At 63.7% G+C, this 22231-nt stretch overlaps 1 protein-coding gene across 1 annotated transcript; it reads left to right on the top strand.

Annotated features, from left to right (window-relative positions):
• The first annotated feature begins 185 nt into the window (after positions 1-185).
• Positions 186-20476, top strand: BPIFB4 (BPI fold containing family B member 4). Its single transcript, XM_089309033.1, has 15 exons — positions 186-300; positions 755-1970; positions 3041-3145; positions 3548-3691; positions 4529-4592; positions 4969-5029; positions 5850-5941; positions 7067-7270; positions 8655-8708; positions 10676-10846; positions 11056-11123; positions 13907-13949; positions 15950-16013; positions 17817-17893; positions 20190-20476. The coding sequence occupies exons 1-15, from the start codon at positions 186-188 to the stop codon at positions 20211-20213; spliced, it is 2502 nt and encodes an 833-aa protein (XP_089165159.1). The 3' UTR covers positions 20214-20476.
• Positions 20477-22231: the final 1755 nt, after the last annotated feature.

Genomic DNA, 22231 nt, shown 5'->3' with positions numbered 1-22231 from the left:
CGTCCACACACTGCGTCACGTTGGCTAATGAGCCTGCACTGTGGCATCAGATAATGGGTGAGACAGGGAGTTTTGGTCCCCCTGTCTCTGGGTCTCGGGGTCCACATGCAACTCTCTCCTGGCCGGGGTGATGGCATGGGGTCCTGCCCTGCAGTGACTGTCCCCTCTGCAGGGCAGAGGCCAGCATGTGGGCAGCCTGCTATGTGGCTGCTCTGGCCATGGTGGTGGCGCGTGGGGTCTGCCAAGACACGGTCAAAACAAACACGGTCCTCAGGGTCACCAAGGACGTGCTGAGCAACGGTGAGTCCAGGCCTGAAGGGGGTCGGGTGGCCTGGGGTGGGCGGGGCCATCAGTGCCCAGGGACCCTCCCCCTGCCGGCGGACCCCACACCAAACGGCCAGGCGGCTACTCCTCTCTGGGCCTCAGTTTCCCCATCTGGAAAGCGGGTGTAATTATGGTCCCTACCTGCAAGCACTAGAATGAAATGACAGGACCCCCTGGAGACCAGCACAGTGCCCGCTGCAGAGAAGGCCCTCCAGGGGGCGCTGCCACGGTTCCTGGCACCCCCGGACTTGCTCCCGCCCCAGTTCCCAGCCAAGGCCATCAGAAGCAGATGTGTGCGCAGGCCTCCCCGCAGCGGGACCAGGGCCCTGGCCTTGCCTCCTTCCCGGGGATCGGCTGAGACGACCCAGGCGGCTATGAAGGGCGCAGCCCCTGGAAGGGAGGAGGAGGAGGGAGGTGCAGGCCTTGGGCTGAGCGAGCAGGTTAGGCGAGCGCAGGGAGAGCCGAGCCAGCTCCAGGCTCACCGTGGGCTCAGAGGGTGCAGGTGGAGGCGGAGGAGGGGCTCAGCCACTGACGGCGCGTCTTTGCCCCCTGCCCCCCACAGCCATTTCGGGCGCCCTACAGCAGAGCGACGCCCTGCGCTCCGCCCTGCGCGAGGTGCCCGTGGGTAAAGCCGGTGCCGGCGCTGGCGGGCCTTTCCTGGGGGGCCTGCTCGGCGGAAGCGGAGGCGGAAGCAGTGGGGGCGGCGGGCTCCTGGGGGGTCTGCTTGGAGGTGGCGGTGGAGGGGGCGGGGGTGACCTGTTGGGTGGGGGCCTGCTGGGCGGCGGCAGCAGTGGCGGGGGGCTCCTGGGCGGCGGCAGCAGTGGCGGGGGGCTCTTAGGTGGCAGTAGCGGCGGGGGGCTCCTGGGCGGCGGTGGCAGCAGCGGCGGGGGGCTCCTGGGCGGCGGTGGCAGCAGCGGCGGGGGGCTCCTAGGTGGCGGCAGCGGCGGGGGGCTCCTGGGCGGCGGTGGCAGCAGCGGCGGGGGGCTCCTGGGCGGTGGTGGCAGCAGTGGCGGGGGTCTGCTGGGTGGCGGCGGTGGGGGTCTGTTGGGCGGTGGTCTTTTGGGTGGAGGTCGCCACCGTCCCGACGACTACAGACGCGTGGAATTCCCCCGAGGTGTGGGCGGCGTCCCCTACAATGACTTCCACTTCCGGGAGCCGCCCCCCACATACGCCCACGGCAAGCAGCTGGGCGGGAACTACAAGTACGGCCGCGTGGAGGCCAGCGACAACGCCGCGCAGCTGGGCGGCAAGTACCGCTACGGCGAGATCCTGGAGCCCGACGGCAGCGTCCGCGACCTGCGACGCGGCGACTACCGCGCGGCCCCGGGGGAGCACGGCGGGCCCCCGGGCGCCGGGCGCTACAGGTCGGCGGAGGCTCCGGCCCCCGGGCACCGGCTTCACCGGCGGGACCTGCGGCGAGACCTGCAGCCCGGAGAGATCCCAGCTGGGGTGGCCACGGGCGCGCTGGGCCCCGGCGGCCTGCTGGGCACCGGGGGCATGCTGGCGACCGACGGCATCCTGTCGGGCCAGGGTGGCCTGCTGGGCGGAGGCGGTCTCCTGGGCGACGGAGGACTTCTCGGAGGAGGGGGCGTTCTGGGCGTGCTCGGAGAGGGCGGCATCCTCAGCACCGTGCAAGGCATCACAGGGTAAGGAGGCCAGGCTCTCCCCTGGGCCCACCAACCCGCCCCGGCCCCGCCCCCAGGCAGACCCCACTCGGCCTGTTCACCTGTTTCCCCATCTGTAGCATGCACAGTTGCAGAGGGTAAGTGGGAGAAGCCTAAAGGTGTAAGAGTATGCCGAATGATGATATACTATAGCTTTTTAAAAAAAAATTTATTTATTTTTTTGAAAGGCAGAGTGACTGAGGGAGAGAGACAGAGAGAGAGAGAAAGGTCTTCCATCCGCTGGTTCACTCCCCAGATGGCTGCAATGGCCGAGGCTGAGCCAGGCTGAAGCCAGGAGCCAGGAGCTTCTTCCAGGTCTCCCACCTGGGTACAGGGGCCCAAGGACTTGAACCATCCTCTCCTGCTTTCCCAGGCGCATTAGCAGGGAGCTGGACTGGAAGTGGAGCAGCCGGGACTTGCACCAGTGCTCAGATATGGGAAGCCAGTCTTGCAGGCGGCGCTCCATCTGCTGCGCCTCAGCGCCCGCCCCTGTGTTTTTTAATTCAACAATGCCCCGCCTCTTCATGGTCATTATTTAATTCAACAAATACCCAGAGCTCCCACTCTGTGAAGGACACCGTGCCGGCACCAGGGACAGAGCCAATGGTTAGCCAAGGAGAGACACAGCCCAGTCTGGGGCAGCTTGCAGGCTGGTGGGGTTCATGGGTGTGGCTCAGTGACAGCTGTGCAGGAAGTTCATGGAGAAGCGAGGGAGGGCAGGTCAGGGGAGGCTTCCCGGAGGAGGAGGGCCTGGAACTGAAATCCGCAGGATGCCTGGGAGGGCCCCGCGCAGAGGGGCGTAGGGACAAGCCTGGAAAAGAGGTGTTTGACGTGGCACAGTGACTCGAAGACACGGACAGAACGTGGGTGGCGGGTCCAGGCTGTGGCTGCTGGGTCGTGGCGTGCTTGCCTTTAACCTCTGTGCATTTTTCTGAAGTGCTGTTTGTGAGCCGCAGGCCTCAGAGGAGAAAGGCGTGAGGGCGGGGCGGGTGCTCCGGGCTGAACAGGCGGCTGGGGGGGGGGGGCTGCTGCTCACGGCCCGGTCTGTGCAGGCTACGCATCGTGGAGCTGACCCTCCCACGGGTGTCTGTGCGGCTGCTGCCCGGCGTCGGCGTCTACCTGAGTCTGTACACCCGCGTGGCCATCAACGGGAAGAGGTGTGCACCCCACTCGGCAAGGAGGGCGTGGGCACGGCGCCTCCCTGTCGGTTCCTGTCTCGTCCCAACGCGGGCATGAGGCAGAGTCACATGACTGTGGCCATAGCCATAAGCAAGGCGCCTCCCTGGATGGCACCTGCCACATAGCAGGTGCTCAACTCAGCGACAAAGCCACCTTCAGGGCCCCTCTGATAAACTCAGGGGGGCTGGGATGGTCCCCTTGGCAACCAGAGTGCACACTGAACCCCTTCCTGGCCTTTGGGGCTCCCCCAGCCTGCAGATGGCACAGGGCGGGTCAGGGGGAGGAGATCTGGGCACAGATGACCTGAGGGGTCCCGAGCACGAGCCAGGGCCTCGGCCGCCCGGTGACCCTCTGCTCCCTGGCCCTTGGGTCGCCTGCAGTCTCATCGGCTTCCTGGACATCGCCGTGGAGGTGAACATCACCGCCAAGGTCCGGCTGACCATGGACCGCACGGGGTACCCGCGGCTCGTCATCGAGCGCTGTGACACCCTCCTGGGAGGCATCAAAGTAAAGCTCCTGCGAGGGTGCGTACCCCCCCCCCCACCGCGTGGAGACCTCGGGGGGCCTTGAAGGGGGGCCGTGTCCTGAGCCTCGGGGGAGGGGTCTGAGCAGGTCTGGGTCACAAAACTGCTTTGCTCTACCCAACTGCGCTGTGGGAGGGGACCTGGGTGGCGTCCAGTGGGGGCCTGAGGGTGAAAGCCCCAGGGGCCTTTGGTGCGGCTCTGGCCACACTGCCCACCTCCTGTTCTGGCCAGCTTCTGGATTGTCAGTGGCTCTGCAGGTCTCATCCACTCCCCTCCGTCACCAGCTGCCTGGGGGGCGGGGGAGGGGGACGGTACATTGAGAACTTGCTCTGTCTAGGTCACGCCCTTGGACCTTGATTTCCCTATCTGTAAAATGGATCACACCTCCCCATCTTTTAAAAAAAATTTTTTTTTGTTTTCATTTATGTGAAAGGCAGACAGATGGAGAGAGAGAGGTAGACAGACAGGGCGCTCCCGTCGGTGGTTCACTCCCCAAATGCCAACCATGGCTGGGGCTGGGAACTCCACCTGTTCTCCCACACGGGTGGCCGGGACCCAGCCACCTGCACCATTACCTCGCCCTCCCAAGTTCTGGGTTGGCAGCTGCATGTGGGTAAAACCATGCACTCGGCCTCGCTAGGGGAAGGCACAGAGCGGAGGCAAGTGCGCCGGGAGGGACTGGCTTTGCAGCTATGAAGCTGGACAGCCAGACCCGCGGAAGAGCTCAGCAAACCGATTTCCCTGGGTGTCCTGGCCCCAGACACAGGGGAGCGGGCTCTGTCCCTCTGGGCACTCAGAGCCCAAACCAGGGACCGGAGCCTGCTCCCCTCTCTGCAGGCTTCTCCCGAACCTCGTGGACAACTTGGTGAACCGAGTCCTGGCCAACGTCCTCCCCGACCTGGTAAGGATCGGCCTGGGGAGCCGGGAGCACGAGCCTCCCCCAGGCCCGGGCCGCGGCCCAGCCTCCATCCCTAGGGCGCACGGCGGCCTTCCCAGGACGGGGGGAGCCAGGGGCTGGGCGTGTTCCTGGCCGTCTGGGCAGGCTCCCCAGGAACACGGAGGGACGGACCAGTTAGGGACAAGCTGGGGAGCTGGAGAAGGGCCCAGTTCTGGGATCAACTCCCTGCTGGGTGACAAGTCACGCCAGCTGCCTGGGCCTTGGTTTTCCCATCTGTGGTATGGGAGTAAGGACAGAGCCCTGCCCACGGGGCCGTGGGGAGGACAGTGCCTGGCGCAGGGCCAGCGTCACCGCGGCTCCCTGATGTTTCCCCCTGCAGCTCTGCCCCGTTGTGGACGTGGTGCTGGGTCTCGTGAATGACCAGCTGGGTCTCGTGGATTGTGAGTCCTTCGCCACCATCTACTGACGCCTGCCCTGGGCCAGCCCGGCACAGCCGCCTGTGGGAGGAGGGCCCAGCGCGTGGGGACGGCAGCCGGCTGCCTGGCCTCTCCTCTGCCCCCTGGAGGGAGGGGCTTCCCGGCAGGGCTCTGTGTGGACCTGGACAGCCCCTCCCTGGCTGCTTCCCGGCTAGAGCCAGGGGCTTGCCTGCAGCCCACAGAGGGACCAGAGGGCGAGTAGATACTGCGCAGGTCCTCAGAACCAGGCCCTGGAGCCCTGAGTGAACATCCTGAAGGCAGCCGGCCCTGGGTGGCTGTACAGCTGGTGCACTGCCCCTCTCCAGGGACCTCCTTCCACGTAGACTACAATGGATGGCAGCACCTTGAGTTGGGCAGTGCGCGGCCTCTACAACTGTGCAAGGCAGCCCTCTCTCACGGTGCGCCCACTGCTCTGGGACACCAGGCAGCTTGAACATGGCTGTCCCAAGTCAGGGAAGCGAGGAAGGGCGAGCCTCTCCCAGGAGGTGGGGCTACCCATAGCGCCAGTTTGGAGCACCAAACTGGTTTCCCTGGTGCACCACGCTTCTGTCTGCAAGGCTTAGACGCCTCCAGGATCCCAGTCCCCCTTCCCCGAGAGGCTCCTGGAACCCCTTTATGGGGGAGATACCCGAGGTGCAGAGAGCGGTGCCGGGACCTCCTGAGGCCACGCAGCAAGGGAGAGGCTGCCCGGGTCTGCAGCTGGCGCCTTGGCCACACCCCACCCCAGCCACGGCCCCCGGGGTGGGCTGCGGGGCCTCCCCGTGACCCCCGCCTTTGCCCACAGCTCTCGTGCCTCTGGGCATCCTGGGAAGTGTGCAGTACACCTTCTCCAGCCTCCCGCTCGTGACGGGCGAGTTCCTGGAGCTGGACCTCAATGTGAGTGCGAGGCCGGGGAGGGGCCGGGGCGGGGCGGGGCTGGGGCAGCGGTCCCCCCACACAGGCAGGGCGGAGCCAGGGTCCCAGCCCCCTGGCGAGTGCCTGGGAGGCAGCCTTTGATGGCAGCCTTCCCTGATCACCCGGACCCCTTCTGCAGCCAGAGCCGACCCCGGCCCGCTGCATACCCAGTTCTACTCAGTCTGAGCTCGCAGCAGAGGTCAGACCACCTGCCCAAGGCCATGCAGCTAACGGGCATGGACCTGGGATGTGAACCCCGGCGGCCCCCCTGCCAGTTGCTGGAGCACCGGGGAGTACTTCCCCAGCGCCTCACGGAGACCGCTGTAAAAAAAAAAAAAAGTCCCAATTCGCAGCTCTGCTGACCGCCACGGCACGCCACACCCACCGCGGCTGATTTCAAGCTGCCCCAGTGTGAGGCCGCTGGAGGCCAAGGTGGGAAGAGGGGCCACAGTCGGGGCTTGGGCGCCAGTGCCCGGCCCCCACACGCACGAGGCTCCCACCCCCTCCCCAGCGGCCCCCACCTGCCACACCCCACGCAGACGTGCAGGTGCACACCCGTGCTCCCCACCTGTGCACACGGGCACAGCTGACGCATTCCTAGACACAGATCTGGGCCAGAGACACCTGGGGGGGGGTCACTGCTGTGCCGGGCCCTGGGCCTCCCTGCCCAGTGGGAATGCCAACCCATTGCAGCGTATGGGCTGTAGAGGCTCACGCTCTCAAACGAAGATGCAGTTATCAATCCAGTGCTGTGATAGAGCCTCAGGGAAGTGAAGGAGGGCTGCCTGGAGGAGGTGACACCTGACCAGAGACCTAGCAGATGAGTGGGATGTAACAGGGGAAAAGTGCGATAGAGGGAAGAGCCCGTGGGGAAGCCACATGGTGGGGGGCTTGGGAGAGGGGGATCCATGTCACTGTGTGTGTGGTGACCATACAGCAGGGACTGTACGAGGTCCCAACCCAGCACAAATGGAAGGCGGCTTGGGGCCCTAACTGGCCCGGGGGTTGAATCAAGGAGGGCTGCCTGGAGGCAGGTTCCGAGCCCAGCCAGCCTCCAGGCTCCGTCCGCCCGTCCTCCCCGCACTGAGGGCCCCCTCTGCTCCGCAGACCCTGGTCGGGGAGGCGGGAGGAGAGCTCATTGACTACCCGCTGGGGCGGCCGGCCACATCGCCCAGGCCCAGGATGCCGGAGCTGCCCCCGATGGGCGACAACACCAACTCCCAGCTGGCCATTTCCGCCAACTTCCTGGGCTCGGTGCTGACGCTGCTGCAGAAAGAGCGGGCGCTGGACATCGACATCACCAGCGGCATGGTGCGTGCCGCCCCACACCGCGGCTTCCTGGTGTGCGCGCTCGGCCGGGTGCCCGAGGCTCGGCGCAACACCCAAGCGCGGCGAGGCGAGGCCGTGGCTCCCCGCTCCAGTCGAGTTTGTTCATTCCAGTCCTTTCTGGAAGGGGCCGCATTCACACACGTGTGTCCCTGTGCACTTCCGCGTGAGCGCCGAGAACCTGTTCTCGCGGTGCCACCGATGCCCAAGGAACAGAAAGGTGGGGCCGACTCCTGGCCACACAGCTTCCTAAAAAATTCAAGCCTTCAGAAAAGTTAGAAAATACGAGTGACCCTCACCGAGCCCACCAGGTAGTATTCTGCCACATTGGCCTCACAGGCACCCATCTGCCCTCCTGGCCACCTACCTGGCCACCTAGCCACTCCACCCACCCATCCACCCTCCCTCCCCTCCAACTATCTACCCACCCACACATCCACCATCCATCCACCCACCCACCCATCTGTCCCTCCATCCACCCATGCATCTACCCACCCACACATCCACCATCCATCCACCCACCCACCCATCCACCCATCTACCTACCCACTCATCCACCTAGCCACCTACCCACCGCCACTCACCCAATCCACCTGGCCGCCTACCCACCCATCCACCCACCCACCCACCCGCCCCATCATCCTCCAGTCCATCGCCATCACTCACCCACCCATCCCGTCATCCAGGACCTGCCTGTCTTTCTGTCTCCCATCTTTCTGTCCACCCTGTTAGTGAGCGATTGGAGCTTTTAGCTGCACTACGACATTTGGCTCCACAAACGCCATGGTTCATCTTCTAAGAACAAGAGCGTTCTCCAAAGATCCACCACGATCTTTGATTCCAGCGAGAGGAAAGTGACCGCTGGGGCCAGTGCACGGTTAGCCTCTCGCTGACAGCAGAGAGCAGAACCTGTGGCTGGAGCCCTCCGCTCCGAGCTGCACTCCGCGGGCGGGGCGGGTCTCATTTTTGCTGCATCGCTCTTCCTTCCGAGCCCTCTCTGCCCCTGGCGCGGGCTTCCCGCCCCTCGGCCTGGAGCTCTGCCCAGCGAGCCACCCTGAAGACAGCCGAGCCAGACAGAGAGCAGCAGGGGCAGGGCGTCCTGGGCCCCAGAGGGGTGCGCAGACACGGCGTTGCACCCCGGTTTTAACCAGCAGCGGGTTTTTAGAGAAGAGCGATTCCGGTACAACCTCCTGTCCTGTACACGGTCAGCGGCTGCCCCATGTGAGGGCGTGGCCGCCTGGGGTGGGGTGGGGGGATGGAGAGTGTCTCGGAGGGAGAGGCGCCCTCTGGCGGTGGGAGTTGACCACTGCGCCAGCAGCTCCTTGCTGTCCCCGCAGGGCCTCATGTGACCCTTCTGTTTGTCCTGCAGTTTGAAGAGCTTCCTCCACTTACCACAGCCACGCTCGGGGCCCTGATTCCCAAGGTAGGTGAGGCGGGGGGCTCCGGTCCGCAGGCAGAAGGGAAGACGCCCAGCACTGGGTGGGGCGGCAGTGACCAAGGCTTGGAGCCGGTCTCAGCCTGTGCAGGTCTGGTCCTGGCCTGGCTGCTCCTTTGCTGTGTGACTTTGGGCTGGAGCCTTAACGTCTCTGAGCTGTAGCTTCCTCATCTGTCCAAACAGGATGCAGGTTCAGATAGTTCTGGGAGGCGCCGACACAGGGCCAGGCAGACGGGGTGCCTGGGCGCTCAGAGGGAACCAGCCGGCTCTGTGGGACAGGGAGACACAACCAGCACATCCCAGTCCCGTCATCTTGGGCCAATGACAGCATCTTTCTGAGCCTCAGTGTTCTCAGCTGGAAAATGGGCTTAACAACGTTGGCCACCCCCACGGCCGGGGTGGCTGTGGACCTGGCATCTGGAACCCGGGCACAGGGCAGGCACTTGGCAAGCGTTAACTATTACTGTTAACCAATCCTTCTAACTGGCGCAAGCACACTCTCGTCGCATGGGAGGCCATCCACAGTTGGAGCAAAGGCTTGTGGGATGCCCAGCTCCTGTGCGAAGCCCGTGAGCCTGCACCTGGTAGCCAGGGCTCAGTCGGTGGTACTCACCTCGCAGGAGCGCAGGGAGGCCGGGATCCCAGCTGCGTGGACGCTTTCCATCTTTTTCCCACCTGCCCTGTCTGGTCCTGAGTGGAATTCAAGGGCGAGGTTCTAAGCCTGCATCTGGGGGGGCGGAGACCAAGCTCAACAGGCAGTCGCGATCGCCGTCTTGTGGCTGAAGGCAGAACTGCAGCGGCGCGAAAATCCGACTTAAGACACGCTGGGGGCTCCACCTTGTCCCAGGGACCCCCTCCAACCGGGACATTTTGGTGGGGGGGGGCTGGACCCTTGCGCTTGCGCACTGCACTGCGCTGTCCAGCCCATGACTTATGCTTAGAACGCACTCTTTCATTTGGTCCCAATCGGCTCCCATACTTGGGGCCACAAGGGAGAAGGTAGAGGCGGAGAGGCACCTGATGCGGCCGGGGCAGGGCTGGGCCCAAGGGGTAGGGAGCCTCAGGCCGTGAGGTGGCTGCAGGTCGAGCCGATGCCCAGGGCTGTGTCCTGGAGCCCCCGGCTGGGCTGCAGTCCCTGGGGGGACAGGCTTGGCGGGAGCCAGGAGAACGCTCGGGGCCCTGCTGCTTGGGGACGCCGGCATCCCCGCGAGGGAGCTGTGGCTATGCAGGCTGCTCTGCAGAGACGCTCTGAGAAGCCGGGGAGTCGAGGCGCCGGGAGCCAGTTTGCCGGAGGCTGCGATCAGCACGTGAGCCGACGGCTGACCTTGCCAATGACCAAGAGCTGCACGTGGGACGGCGGCAAGGACGGGGACGGAGGCCCTGGCGCCTGCCCCTGCAACCTGGTGCCAGTGCTCGCTTAACAAGAGTGCTCCCTCCCTGCTCTTTTGGGGGTGAATCAGTTATTTTGTCGTGTGGCAGGCTGGTCCTTTGGTCAGCAGATCAGCTTGGGGGGGAAGCCGCCTGCAGGCAGCTGGGGACCCAGAAGTCCTGGGCAGGTGGCATGGCCCGAGCCTCGCTCTAGAGCGAAACTGTGGACACCCCAAGGTGGGGACTTTCCCGCTCTGGGAAGCTCTGGGAGGGGTGTCCAAGCGCCTGGGCTCGCGGCCTGCAGCAGCTGTGGTGACTGAGCGCCCCCCCCCCCCACCTCCCTTCCCGCTCCCAGGTCGTGAGCGTTTCCCGCACAGGGCTCGGCGCTCCAGGCTGTGACTGTATCTGCACAGTGGTGACCCCGTGTCAGAGGCGGGGGAGGGGTCCGTCCTCCCCAGGGCCACTGGCTTCACCTGCACTGGGCAGGACGCGGCCCCGGGGCTCTGCATTTAGAGGGTGATCGATGACCCCCTGGGCACCCACTGCCACCAAGGACCCCGCCCACCTGGCCTGGTGCCCGCCCACAGGTGTTCCAGCAGTACCCCGAGCCCCGCCCACTCACCATCAAGATCCAGGTGCCCAACCCGCCGTCGGTGACGCTGCAGAAAGACAAGGCGCTGGTGCAGGTGTTTGCCACTTCCGAGGTCGTGGTGTCCCAGCCCAACGACGTGGAGACCACCATCTGCCTCATCGACGTGGTGAGCGTGACTGACGTGCAGATCATGTCTTCTTCCTAACCCCTTCCCCGCAGAGGGGCCCCGTGCACCGTGCGTGTTGCCCAGAGGCTGGGGCTTGGGCAGGAGGCGGCCCAAGGCCTCGGCGACCTCGGGGCTGGAGGCGGCTCGGCCAGGCGTGCAGCGGCCCCCCGGGGTCCGAGTGACCTTTCCTCCTCCTTGCCTCCCCCCAGAACACCGACCTCCTGGCCTCGTTTTCCGTGGAAGGCGATAAGCTCATGATCGACACCAAGCTGGACAAGTAAGGGGTTGCGGCCGGGGCTCCCAGGGGGCCCTGGGGGACGCGGCGCCCAGGTGGCTGTCAGGCCCGGGGGGATCCAGGAGCCTGCAGAGGTGAACAACGCCCATGCCTGCCGAGCCCACGGGCAGGGTGGGGGAAGCCACGGCCCTAACGTGGTCTGTTGGACCTGTTGCCAACAACAACGACGGCAACAGTAATAATAACGATGCCAGTGATGGGGCAGCACCAGGCTGGGCCCCACCTGCCCTGCACATGGCTTCCCCAGCTCCGGCCTCCCGATGGGCCTGGGAAGTCAGCACTGTTATTCTCCCTTTAAATTTTTATTTTATTTTATTTATTTGAAAGGCAGAGTGACAGAGAGAGGGAGAAAGAGAGATTGATCTTCCATCCACTGGTTCATGCAAATGGCTGCAACAGCAGGGGCTGGACCAGGCTGAAGCCAGGAACCCAGAACTCCATCAGGGTCTCCCACGTGGGTGCAGGGGCCCAAGCACTTGGGCCATTCTCCGATGCTTTCCCAGGCCATTAGCAGGGAGCTGGATCGGATGTGGAGCAGCCGGGACTCGAACCAGTGCCCATAAAGGATGGCGGCGACACAAGCAGCAGTTTAAATGGCTGTGCCACAGTGCAGACCCCTTGTTCCCGCTTTGCAAGGAGGAGACTGAGGTTCAGAAGTGGCACCCAGGCTGCCCAGGGAGCACAGAGGGGGTTTCCAGGCTGCCAGGGAGCACAGCACAAGAGAGGACCCTGAGCTGACCCAGGTTGTGCGACGTCTGTGTTCAGTGGCAACTGCGCCATCTACAGAGCCAGGCACTGTGGGCTCCAGTCTTGATGTGATGCTGGTGACAACTGTGACACTGGTGACAGCTGTGTGACAGTGATGAGGGGCTCAGTGACACTGTTGAGGGCTGTGTGACACTGGTGACAGCTGTGTGACAGTGATGACAGCTGTGTGACACTGGTGAGGGGCTCAGTGACACTGACGAGGGCTGTGTGACACTGGTGACAGCTGTGTGACAGTGATGAGGGGCTCAGTGACACTGACGAGGGCTGTGTGACACTGGTAATGGCTGTGTGACGCTGGTGACAGCTGTTTGACACTGGTGACAGCTGTGTGACACTGGTGAGAGCTGTGTGACACTGGTGAGGGCTGTGTGACACTGGTGACAGCCGTGTGATGCTGGTGAGGGCTGTGTGACACTGGTGACAGCTGTGTATCAGTGATGAGGGCTGTGTGACACTGGTGAGGGCTGTGTGACACTGGGGAGGGCTGTGTGATGCTGGTGAGGGCTGTGTGACGCTGGTGAGGGCTGTGTGATGCTGGTGACAGCTGTGTGACACTGGTGAGGGCTGTGTGGCACTGGTGAAGGCTGTGTGACACTGGTGACAGCTGTGTGATGCTGGTCTCCAGCACGTGGGACCCAGAACTAGGGACACTGCTGGAAGCCTTTGTGCCGGGCGCTGAGCTGAACCCGAGCTGTGCCCTCACCTCGTTCTGACCTCAGCTCCTGGAAGTGCGTCTGGTGTCCTCCTGTCAGGATGAAGGAGACTGGGTGCAAAATTCCCACTGTGCGCTCGTGTCGTTCTAAGTTTTCTTTTCCTTTTTTTAAGGATTGGTTTTGAATGGCAGAGAGGGAGCGAGGGACATAGCGAGATCTTCCGTCTACTGGTTCACTCCCCAAATGCTAGGGCTGGGCCAGGCCGAAGCCAGGAGCCAGGAACTCCATCTGGGTCTCCCACAAGGGTGCAGGGGCCACGCACCTGGGCCGTCTTCCGCTGCCTCCCCGGCCACAGCAGGGAGCCGGATGGGAAGTGCAGGCGGGGCTCGATCCCAGGCACTCCGACACGTGGCTTCCCGCGTGGCAGCTTCATCATTGCACCGAAACCCCTACCGCAGGGCCTCTTACCAGAGGCACTGGTTCAGCCCGGCGCTGAGTGGCTCTCTGATGGAGCCCCAGGAGTGCCTAGGGAAGGGACGTTCACCCCGAAGCAGGGGAGGAGACAGCCCGCTGGCCGGCAGAGCTGGCAGTTCCAGGCAGGGAAGCAAAGGGATAAAGCCTGGAGCTGTAGAGTGGCCGGGGCAGGGGTGGGCGTGGAGGCCGGGAGGGCGGAGCCTTATGTGGAGAGCCCCCTCCCACACGGTCCCCGTTTCTGCCCCCCCCCCACACACACTGAGCAGCTCTTAGGAAAGACCCCTGGGGAACTCTGGCCCGGCCCCTCTCCAGCCGGACTGGCAGTTGTAGGTGAGACGCAGGTGCCACGAGACGGAGGCCATGACTCAGACCTGGGCCTCAGGCCTCTCTCAGAACAGCACGTTGGTGGCCAAGGGCACAGCTGCAGGGCCTGGGTCCTGGCGTCCTGCCCTCGCTCTGGGACTGGGACAAGTTGTGCCTGGGCCTCAGTGCCCCCCCAACCCCCCCGCCGCGGCATTGCTCCAGGAATTGAACAAAGCGATGGCAGCTGTTAGGTGCTCTATAACAGGCCCTCCGTCCAGCCCGAGCAGCGCCCACTCTGCAACAAGGAGGCCGAGGCACGGAGAACTGAGCTGTGTAGGCCAAGGGCAGGCAGCCCGCGGTGGCAGAGCCGCAGTTTGAGCCCTTATGTGTAGGAGGCCCTTAGCAAGGCCGGTGCTCAGTGGCTGGGAACCAGCCTTGTCCTTGGTAACCACTGCCCCTCCCTGCCCGCCCCGGGGCCAGCCAGGAGTCTCCCTGAGGAGGCTGGGGAAGGAGTTCCTGGCCATGAACCAATCACTGCTTCTCACAGGCTGTGTCCTCTCTCTGCAGGACAGAGCTCAACCTGAGAACCTCCAATGTGGGCAACTTTGACGTAAGTGCTCGGCCCAGGCCCCGGGAAGGGCATCCCCGGGAGGCTGCCGGGGCCCGCAAGACTGATGTGGGTTCCAGAGGCTTGGCACCAGCCCTGTCAGCCCCCTTTTACAGATGGAGAAACTGAGGCCACAGTGGCCAGAGCACACTCACAGCTCCTGCTGTGCAGATGGCACGGTCCCGTGGGGACGGCTGCCCCCAGTGGGGGCCACCTGCCAGGCCCAGGTCTCTCCACTTCGGGGTGAGGAGGTCTGGGGGCAGCCTTGGGGACCCCGTTGCTCCTGGAGTCATGAGGCTGGAGTTATGGGGTGACCTGGAGCCACAGCCACCCACTGCGAGCCCGGATTCCCACCTGTAAAGCAAGCAGGCATGGATCTATTCCCAGGCCCCCTTCCGAGCCCCGTGCCCTGGGGCGCCCACCAGCCTGGGCTTGGTGCCGGGTCCTCGCCTGGCTCCTTCTTGCACCCCACCTCCACCCCACCTAAGGCTCCAGAGCCCCCCAGCTGCTGCTTTCCGGCCGAGCCTGGGTGAGTGTTGTGCACACATCAAGGCCGCAAACCTAGTCGCTAGGGTGCTTGTCTCTGCGAACCCTGAATACCGCAGCCTGTGACGTGGGCATCGCCAGGGAGGACCTGGCCCAGGCGTCACAGCTGGCGTGGGCGGAGTCGGGACTAGAACGGAAGTCTCTGGACTCCAAGGGGAGCACAGGGTTCACCTGTGCACACCTGATGCGTATTCATGCGCCATGGATGTGCGCATGGATGTGTGTTACAGACACCGCGTGGGGCCCCGAAGCCGCCTCCCCCTCTTTCGTGAGCTTTGCTCACTCCGGCCTCACAGCGCTCTTAGGATTTGTGTGCTGTTGTCAATCCGATTTCCAAATAGGGAGGCCACACTCCGGGAGGGGAAGCGACTTGCCCGGGTCCCGGTGCTATTGAGAGGCAGCGCCAGGGAGAGGCACGGGCAGCAGGGGCCTCGCGTCTGCTGTACCCGCTCTCGGCTTCACACATGGAAACCGAGGCTTGGGGAGGTTCTGGGTGGGGGGTGACCCGGGCAGAGGGGCTGGCCGTGGGAGCCTGCGGGTGCCCGGTCCGTGATGCCCCACCCCCTCCCGTGGAACGTGGTCTGTGCACAGAACCCTCGGCAAGTCCTCTCGTGTCCTTTCTTCTTTTTCAGTTAATTAACTTGAAAGGCAGAGAGCTCCCTCTGCTGGTTCACTCCCCCGGATGACAGGGGCTGGGTCAGCCCAGCCCAGGAGCCTGAAATTCAACCCAGGTCTCCCGTGATGGGGGCAGGGGCCCGAGAGCTTGAGCCATCAGCTGCCCCTGTGCCCCCAGGGTGGGCATTGGCAGGAAGCTGGAATCAGAAATGGAGCTGAGACCCCAACCCAGGCCCTGCTGGACGGGGCGCAGGTGTAGCAGGCCGCGTCTTAGCCGCTGCTGCAAGGCCCGCCCCTCTCGTGTGTTTAAACAGTCTCTGGGTTCCTTGTGTGGGCAGCACGGTGTGAGTGCTGTGCCAACAGCTGGCACGCTGTGTTTTTAGGGACTGAAGACGAGAAGGCCATGTAGCTGTTCCGTGCACACATAGTCATGGTTTTGAGTGTTCCCCGTACACCACTGACAGCACCCACGGACGCACGGCCCCAGACACGAGAGACCGCTGTGGCCAGGCAGTTTACGTGACCTGCCCCCCCCCCCGCCCCCCACCCTGCACTCCTGCACAGCTGAGCGAGCTGGGAGCGCGACGGTCGGCTGCCCGAGCCCGAAGCCTTCAGGGCCACTGCCCTTGCCCCGTGCTCTGTGTGCCCCGGGCGGGGAACAAGGCCTCCCTCAGCGCCTGCTCCGCGGGGCCTGGGGCCAGGGCTCACCCCGCTCTGGGCAGGCAGGGGAGCAGGGGCTCCATGGGGACGCTCAGAGCGTCCGGGAGCGGCTGCGGGAGCCAGGGCGCCCTCGGGGGCTGGGTGCAGTGTGGCCTGGGTTCAGCGCTCCTCTCGCCCTGCAGGTAGGCCTCCTGGAGGTGCTGGTGGGGAAGATCTTCGACCTGGCCTTCCTGCCCGCCATGAACGGTGAGCGAGGGGCTGCGGCCTGCGCCGGATGGTGTTTCTGAGAACTTGCGCAGCTTGTTGACTGAAGTCTAAGATCCAGTGTTCTTCAGTCCCTAAACCATTGCTTATTTTTAAAGTTTTTATTTATTTATTTGCAAAACAGAAACAGAGCACCCATCCGCTGATTCATCCCCCAAATGCCTGCAATAGCCAGGGTGGGGCTGGGCCAGAGCCAGGATCTGGAAACTCCATCCGGGTCTTGACCCAAGTACTTGAGCCATCACCTGCTGCCTCCCAGGGTGCATCAGCAGGGAGCTGGAAGGGGGAGCAGAGCCGGGACTCGAACCCGGACCCTGTGATATAGGATGCTGGCGTTTCAAGCAGCATCTTAGCCAGTGTACCAAACACCCACCCCTAAAATTTATTTATTTTTTCAAGATTTATTTATTTGGCAGGCAGAGTTGGGGGAGGGAAGAGAGATCTTCCATCCGCTGATTCACTCCCCAAAAGGCTGCAATGGCTGAGGCTGGGCCAGGCTGAAGCCAGGAGCCAGGCACTTCATCCTGGTCTCCCAGATGGATGCAGGGGCCCAAGCACTTGGGCCATCCTCCACTGCTTTCCCAGGCCACAGCAGAGAGCTGAACAGGAAGTGGAGCAGCCAGGACTTGAACCGGTGCCCGTATGGGATGCTGGCACCGCAGGCCAGGGCTTTAACTTTCTGCATCACAGCGCCGGCCCCCAAAATTTATTGTTAGTTGCCAGATGATGACTGTGTCTGTTTATGGGGTGCCTCAGGGGTGACGCCCCTTCCTTGCTCCTCCCTTGTCGGGCTGGTGCCGGTTTTCCTGCCCTGTCTGTGAGAAGCCTGTGTGGGCGTTCAGAAAGCACAGAACACAGGTGGGCTTACCTCAGCACCTCGGGACGCGTCCTCCCGAACCTCTTCCTCCGTTTTTGACAAAGTACAGACAGAGGTTTCCCGACTTGTCGAGAACGGCGTGTGCTGGTGACGGGCCGCCCTGGGCACGCTGTTGCTGCGAGAAGTGCGGTGGGAACAGAGCCCCCAGGCCGCAGCCCCTAGACCCGACCCTGGCCTGGCCGCCACGCTGCCGCACGTCCTCCACAGCACAGGCCCAGCCTGGCAACTCTCTCTGTGGTATCAGGGGTGCCGTGGGCAAGGCATGGGGGGAACTGTGGCTCCATGGGAGACAGCACGGGCGGGGAGGCAGGAGGTGGGGCCTGTCCACCTGGCTCCACCCCCCAGAGGTGGTGTGAGCTCAGGGTGAGTCCTTCCATCTCCCTGAAGTACAAGTTCTCATGTTGGGGAGAGATTGGCCCAGCCTGTGATGGCCAAAGTGGGTCCCTTAAAGCATTAATCCCACGGAGCACCCCGGGGGAAGGATGCCCTGGCCAAGCACGATCTGCCCCCGTAGAGTAGCCCACGGCGTCCTCAGCTCCCTGGAAGGCCAAGGACCCCACCCGCCCTCCTTTACCTCCTTGCCTGCCTCTGTCCAGGCAGCCCGTCCCCCGTGGTCATTGGCTGGGCCTCCCTCCCTCTGCTCTGGGCCCAGCTAAGGGCTCTGTGCCTCTGGGGCCGAGACCCATGCCCACCAGGAACTCACGGTGCTGTGGAGCCGCAGAGGGAAGCAGAGTGTGTGATTCCTGTCCTGGAGTTCGGGTGGCTGGGGCGCGGCGATTGCCTGGGGCTACTGGGCCTGGGGTGCGGGAGCCTTGCAGGGGAGGGCCGGAGTGAGGCCTGCGTCGTCCGGGAAGGAACTGAAAGCCGGCACCTTCCACGAGGCTGACGCCCCTGGCTTTGTTTTGCAGCTGTGCTGGGTTCCGGCGTCCCTCTCCCCAAAATCCTCAACATCGACTTTAGCAATGCAAACATCGACCTCTTGGAGGTAGGAGGAAATGGAGCTCTTTGCTCACCGTGGACCACTGCAAGCCCAGGCCAGAACTAGAGGAGGAGGAGGAGGAGGAGGAGGAGGGGAGGAAGGGCGGGGAACAGAGGCCTCTTCTTCTAAAGCATGGGGCTCAGGAGCAAGGAGCAAGGCCGTTTCAAGTCCTTGAAGGAAACTCACATCCACAATCTCACTGGGTCCGCACCACAGCGGTCACTGCTCCCATCTTACAGGTGGGGAAAACTGAGGCCCAGAGTGGTAAGCAGCTGGCCCGAGGTGGAAGGATGATGGGCCCGCACTGTGCAGAGGGCTGAGGAGCGAGCTGTGAACCAGCAGAATGTGGGCCCTGGCCGTGCCCCCAGCCCCCGGGGGAGGGGGCCCCCCCAGAGACTGTCGAAGTGATTCAGCAGAATCATGGCGGGTGCTTTGAGGTTCGAACACAGGGGCCCTGTTCCCACGCTAAGAACTCTGCTTGCTTGTCCTCTGAAGTTTGGGAACCGCAGGGAAGAGGAAGCGGACAGGCGGTCTCCCCCAGTGTGTAAGCAGCCCGGAAGTCGCCCCCAGGAATAGTTTGCTGGTTCTCACGCCAGTCTCCCTGGGATCTCCCCTTTAGACCCAGCTCAGATCAGGGAGTCAGTAGTGGACTGGCGTACGGAGTGAGGCCAGAGTTCAAATCCCGCCCCTGCCAGTTTCCGCCGGGTGACTGTGGGCGGGGCTCAGTGTTCTCATCGGGAATGGGCACCGGCACTACCCACCTGGTGGAGTTTGTGCTGAGATCCAACGAAGCAGCATCCTCCTGCTCACAGGCGCCGTTCACGTAAACCAAGGGCTGGGCTAGGACACGTGAGAGGATGGACACGAGTCCATCACCACCATCACCACGACTTCCACCACCGACTCGGCGTGCCTAGTGCCTGTGCACAGTCGTCAGGGGTTTGGGCCTGAGTCCAGCCCTGGTACACGCTTGCAGCTGTGTGAGTGGGCCACGGCCACAGCCACGGCCACGGCCACGAGCGAGTGAGCAGTGGTGTCTGCCCTGGCACCTGGGAGGCAGCTCAAACCGGGGGTCCCCACCGCGGCCGCCCTGCAGCCCCTCTTCTTAGGGCCTCTTTGGAACCCGTGGGGGTGAATATTTCCTTCCTGGAAAGTCGTGCTTGCGTATTCTCGCGTCAGAACACATCTTGTTTTATCGTAAATGACACCCCTCCCACTTCTCGCAGTCAGGAATTATACTGCGTGAGTGGGTTACACAGTCTGTGAGTTCGATTTCAGAGTCATAAAGGAGATAACACAGTATCTATGACAGAATGTCAGGTGGGTGTCAGCTGCGCTTATCATCGCTACAGGAACCTGGCCAGTTAGTCTGACTTTTATTTCGAAATAATTGTAGACTTACGAACTGATTGCAAAAATAGTACAAAGGATTCTAGAGTGTTCTTTTCCCAGCTTCCCCCAGTGTTAGAGTCTGACATAACTGAGTCTAATGATCAAAACCAGGAAATCAACAGCGCCACCCAGCCAGGATCTCACCTGCGCCCCGGAGCCGCTGGCTTCCCCACAGCGCCCTCGTCTCCCCCGGCCTGGGACAGTCCCTGGCCCGTTCCTTGTGGCCTGCCTGGAGGGAAGGCCCTGAGTTTGGCTTCGACTGATGCTTTCTCATGGTTGGGTTGCCGTGCTGGGGTTCAGTCAAAACTCCCCTTAGGTGACGCGGTGGCCTTCCCCGAGGGCCCTGCCAGGGAGCCTGCTGTCCGTGGGACCTAGTCCTGCAGGTGCACCCCTGCTGTGCTGTCGCCGCGCCACGCCCCGTGGGACTGCCGGTGTCCAGTTTCTCACCGGACCTCTCCCACTGGCTGTGGCTTCCTGGCTGGGTCTTGCCCGCAGCAGTGACCAGAGCAGTGTCCGCCTAGTGGTGGTTTGCTGTCTCTGCAGTTCCTAGACACTTGATGGGGATTCCTTAAGGAAAAGCTGCCCCTTCTGCCCCACTCATTTATCTACTCATTCACTGATTTATGTTAGCACCACTCACATACGGGGGTTATGCTCTGTTACTGCTTTGTGGCTGCAGAATCTGTATTAAGAAAACTGGGTCCTGCAAGATGACCGTGGCGAGCGGCTCAGCCTGCTTTTCTTATCTGGGGGAGAGGGGAGATGGGGGTGTGGCAGCTCCGTCCCCGCGACCCTGCCAGATCTCAGGGCTACTGCTGCCCTGGAGCGCCCCGGGCCCACCAAAGGCAGACGAGCGTCTGGCCAGAGCCACCCTGCCCTGCTCACCAGCCTCTCTGTTCCGCCCCCCAAGGACATTCTGGTGTTGAGCGCCTGAGAGGCAGAGCTGGAGACGTCGCCCCCCTGGGAAGGAGCCCGAGCAAGCCCTGGAGAGCCGCCTGGACACGGATCCCGGGCCTGAGTGCCCTCGGCTTCCAGGACAAGTCCCTCCCCGGCCCTGCACCCTTGCTCCCCGCCTGCCCCTCCCCAAGAAAGCGTCCAGGCGCTGTGCAGGGGCGGGGAAGCCCCCCTGGCTGGGGCCAGGAGGCCCCTCCGCGCTGTGCACCGCTGCTGTCAATAAAAGATCCCACGTTCCCTGCACTGTGTGAGTCTCGGCGAGGACCCTCCGCAGGGCCCCGCTGTTTATCTTCCAGGCCTGGTGCGCCGGGGACACCTGGCAGTGGGAGTGTCAGGTGCGGGGGGATGGGTCACGCGTGACCGAGCCCCTTCACACATTCCCAGAGGCCCGTGGAGGAGTGGAGGAGTGGGGTGGGGGCTCCGGCTCAGCTCCCACTGCCTCCCTTCAGCATGTACCGTGGCTGAGCCCTCTTGCCTCAGTTTCCCCTGCCACAGTGCAGCACAGGGGAGGGCCAGGGCTCAGGAGCAACAAGTTCAGAACGGTCGGACTTGACATTGCCACAGGGGCCTGTGTGACCCCGTGTGCCGCTGGGTGGAGGCTCTGTGTTCCTGGGCAGCCTCTGGTGGCCCGCCCCGCTTCCCTTCTGCTGGTTTCCAGGGGGCGGACGAGTGGGTCCCAGGTCCCGGAGGAGGAATGAAAAGGGGGCCATAGAAAGCTCCCCTGCCGCTCCATCCCCTCAAGGGCTTGTGGGGGCTGGGTGCTCACTGCCTGCTCGGCCCCATGCTGAGAGCAGGGGGGTGGGTGGGGGATGGCGCAGGGGGGCACCAGGTGCAGGTGGTGAGACCCAAGCCCTGAGAAATGGGGGACTGGGGTGGGAACCCAGGGACCACTCTGCTCCGCCCCCAGGGGGCAGCGCTAGGCTGCTCTGGGCCCCCAGGTTGTTCAGCCTCAGAGGACAGAGGCGCCCAGGCTGCCACAGCAGCTCCCTTCTCATTGGCCAGAGCAGGCCCCGGGAGGAGGGGAGAGCCAGGTCTGCTCTCCCGCGTTCTCCGTGTGGGGGGCAGGGGGACACAGGGGCAGGGGAAGCCACCGAGGAGAAGCTGCGCTGCCGCTGCCAGGCAGATTCTGCCACAGAGCAGGGATCGGGCCGGCCGGGCACGGAGGCGGCCGCAGCCCCACTGGCGCTCCCTGCTCCTGCCCTGAGGTTCTAGAACTAAAGCCGGCAGAGTCCCAGGGGGTGCCGGGTGGGGTGACACAGTCGCCTTTGAGGTGAGTCATTCCTTGGCTGCTCTCTCCTGCGTCACAAACCATCCCCGCACTATGTAGCTGAAGCGCCCAACAGCTGCTGGAGGACACACATCTGTGGGTTGACGCAGTTCTGCCAGCCGTGGTGTTGGCCAGGACACCGAGCTGGCCTCAGAGCCGACTCAGAGCCCGGCTGGGGCGCTCGGCCAGGGAGCCACAGGGCTGCTCCCGATGACTGCTTGATGATAATAATAATAATAATAATAATAGGGTGGTGAGAGCGAAAGCTGCTGATTCTCACGGCCCGGCCTTGGAGGTCACACGGCCCCACTTCTGTGTGCGATTCTGGTCACACAGCTCGTGAGGTCGGTGCAGATCGCAGGCGAGAAGTATGGACTGCGCGCTGCGATGGGCGGCGTGGGGCTGGATGGGTGTGTGGTCATCTCCCACCCACAGCTCGCTCGCTGGCCACGAGGCCGGTTAGCGCAGGGGAAGGCTGTCGGGGTGGCTCGGTGCTAACGTGATGCCACCGCCTGTGACGCTGCCATCCCAAATTCACTTCCATCCCAGCTTCCCGCTGATGTGCCTTTGAGGGCAGCAGATGGCCCAAGTCCTTGGGTCCCTGCCACCCCAGTGGGACACCTGGATGGAGCTCCAGGCTCCTGGCTTCAGCCTGGCCCAGCATGGGCTGTTGCTGTCATTTGGAGAATGAACCAGCAGATGGCAGCTCTCTCTCACTCTCTCTCTCCCTT

This window comes from Oryctolagus cuniculus, chromosome 11, assembly GCF_051225735.1.
Source record: "Oryctolagus cuniculus isolate XC-2025 breed Fujian yellow rabbit chromosome 11, ASM5122573v1, whole genome shotgun sequence".
In the NCBI taxonomy this organism is placed as follows: domain Eukaryota; kingdom Metazoa; phylum Chordata; class Mammalia; order Lagomorpha; family Leporidae; genus Oryctolagus; species Oryctolagus cuniculus.
The sequence above is the reverse complement of the archived record's forward strand: the minus strand, read 5'-3'. Positions and strand labels throughout refer to the sequence as shown.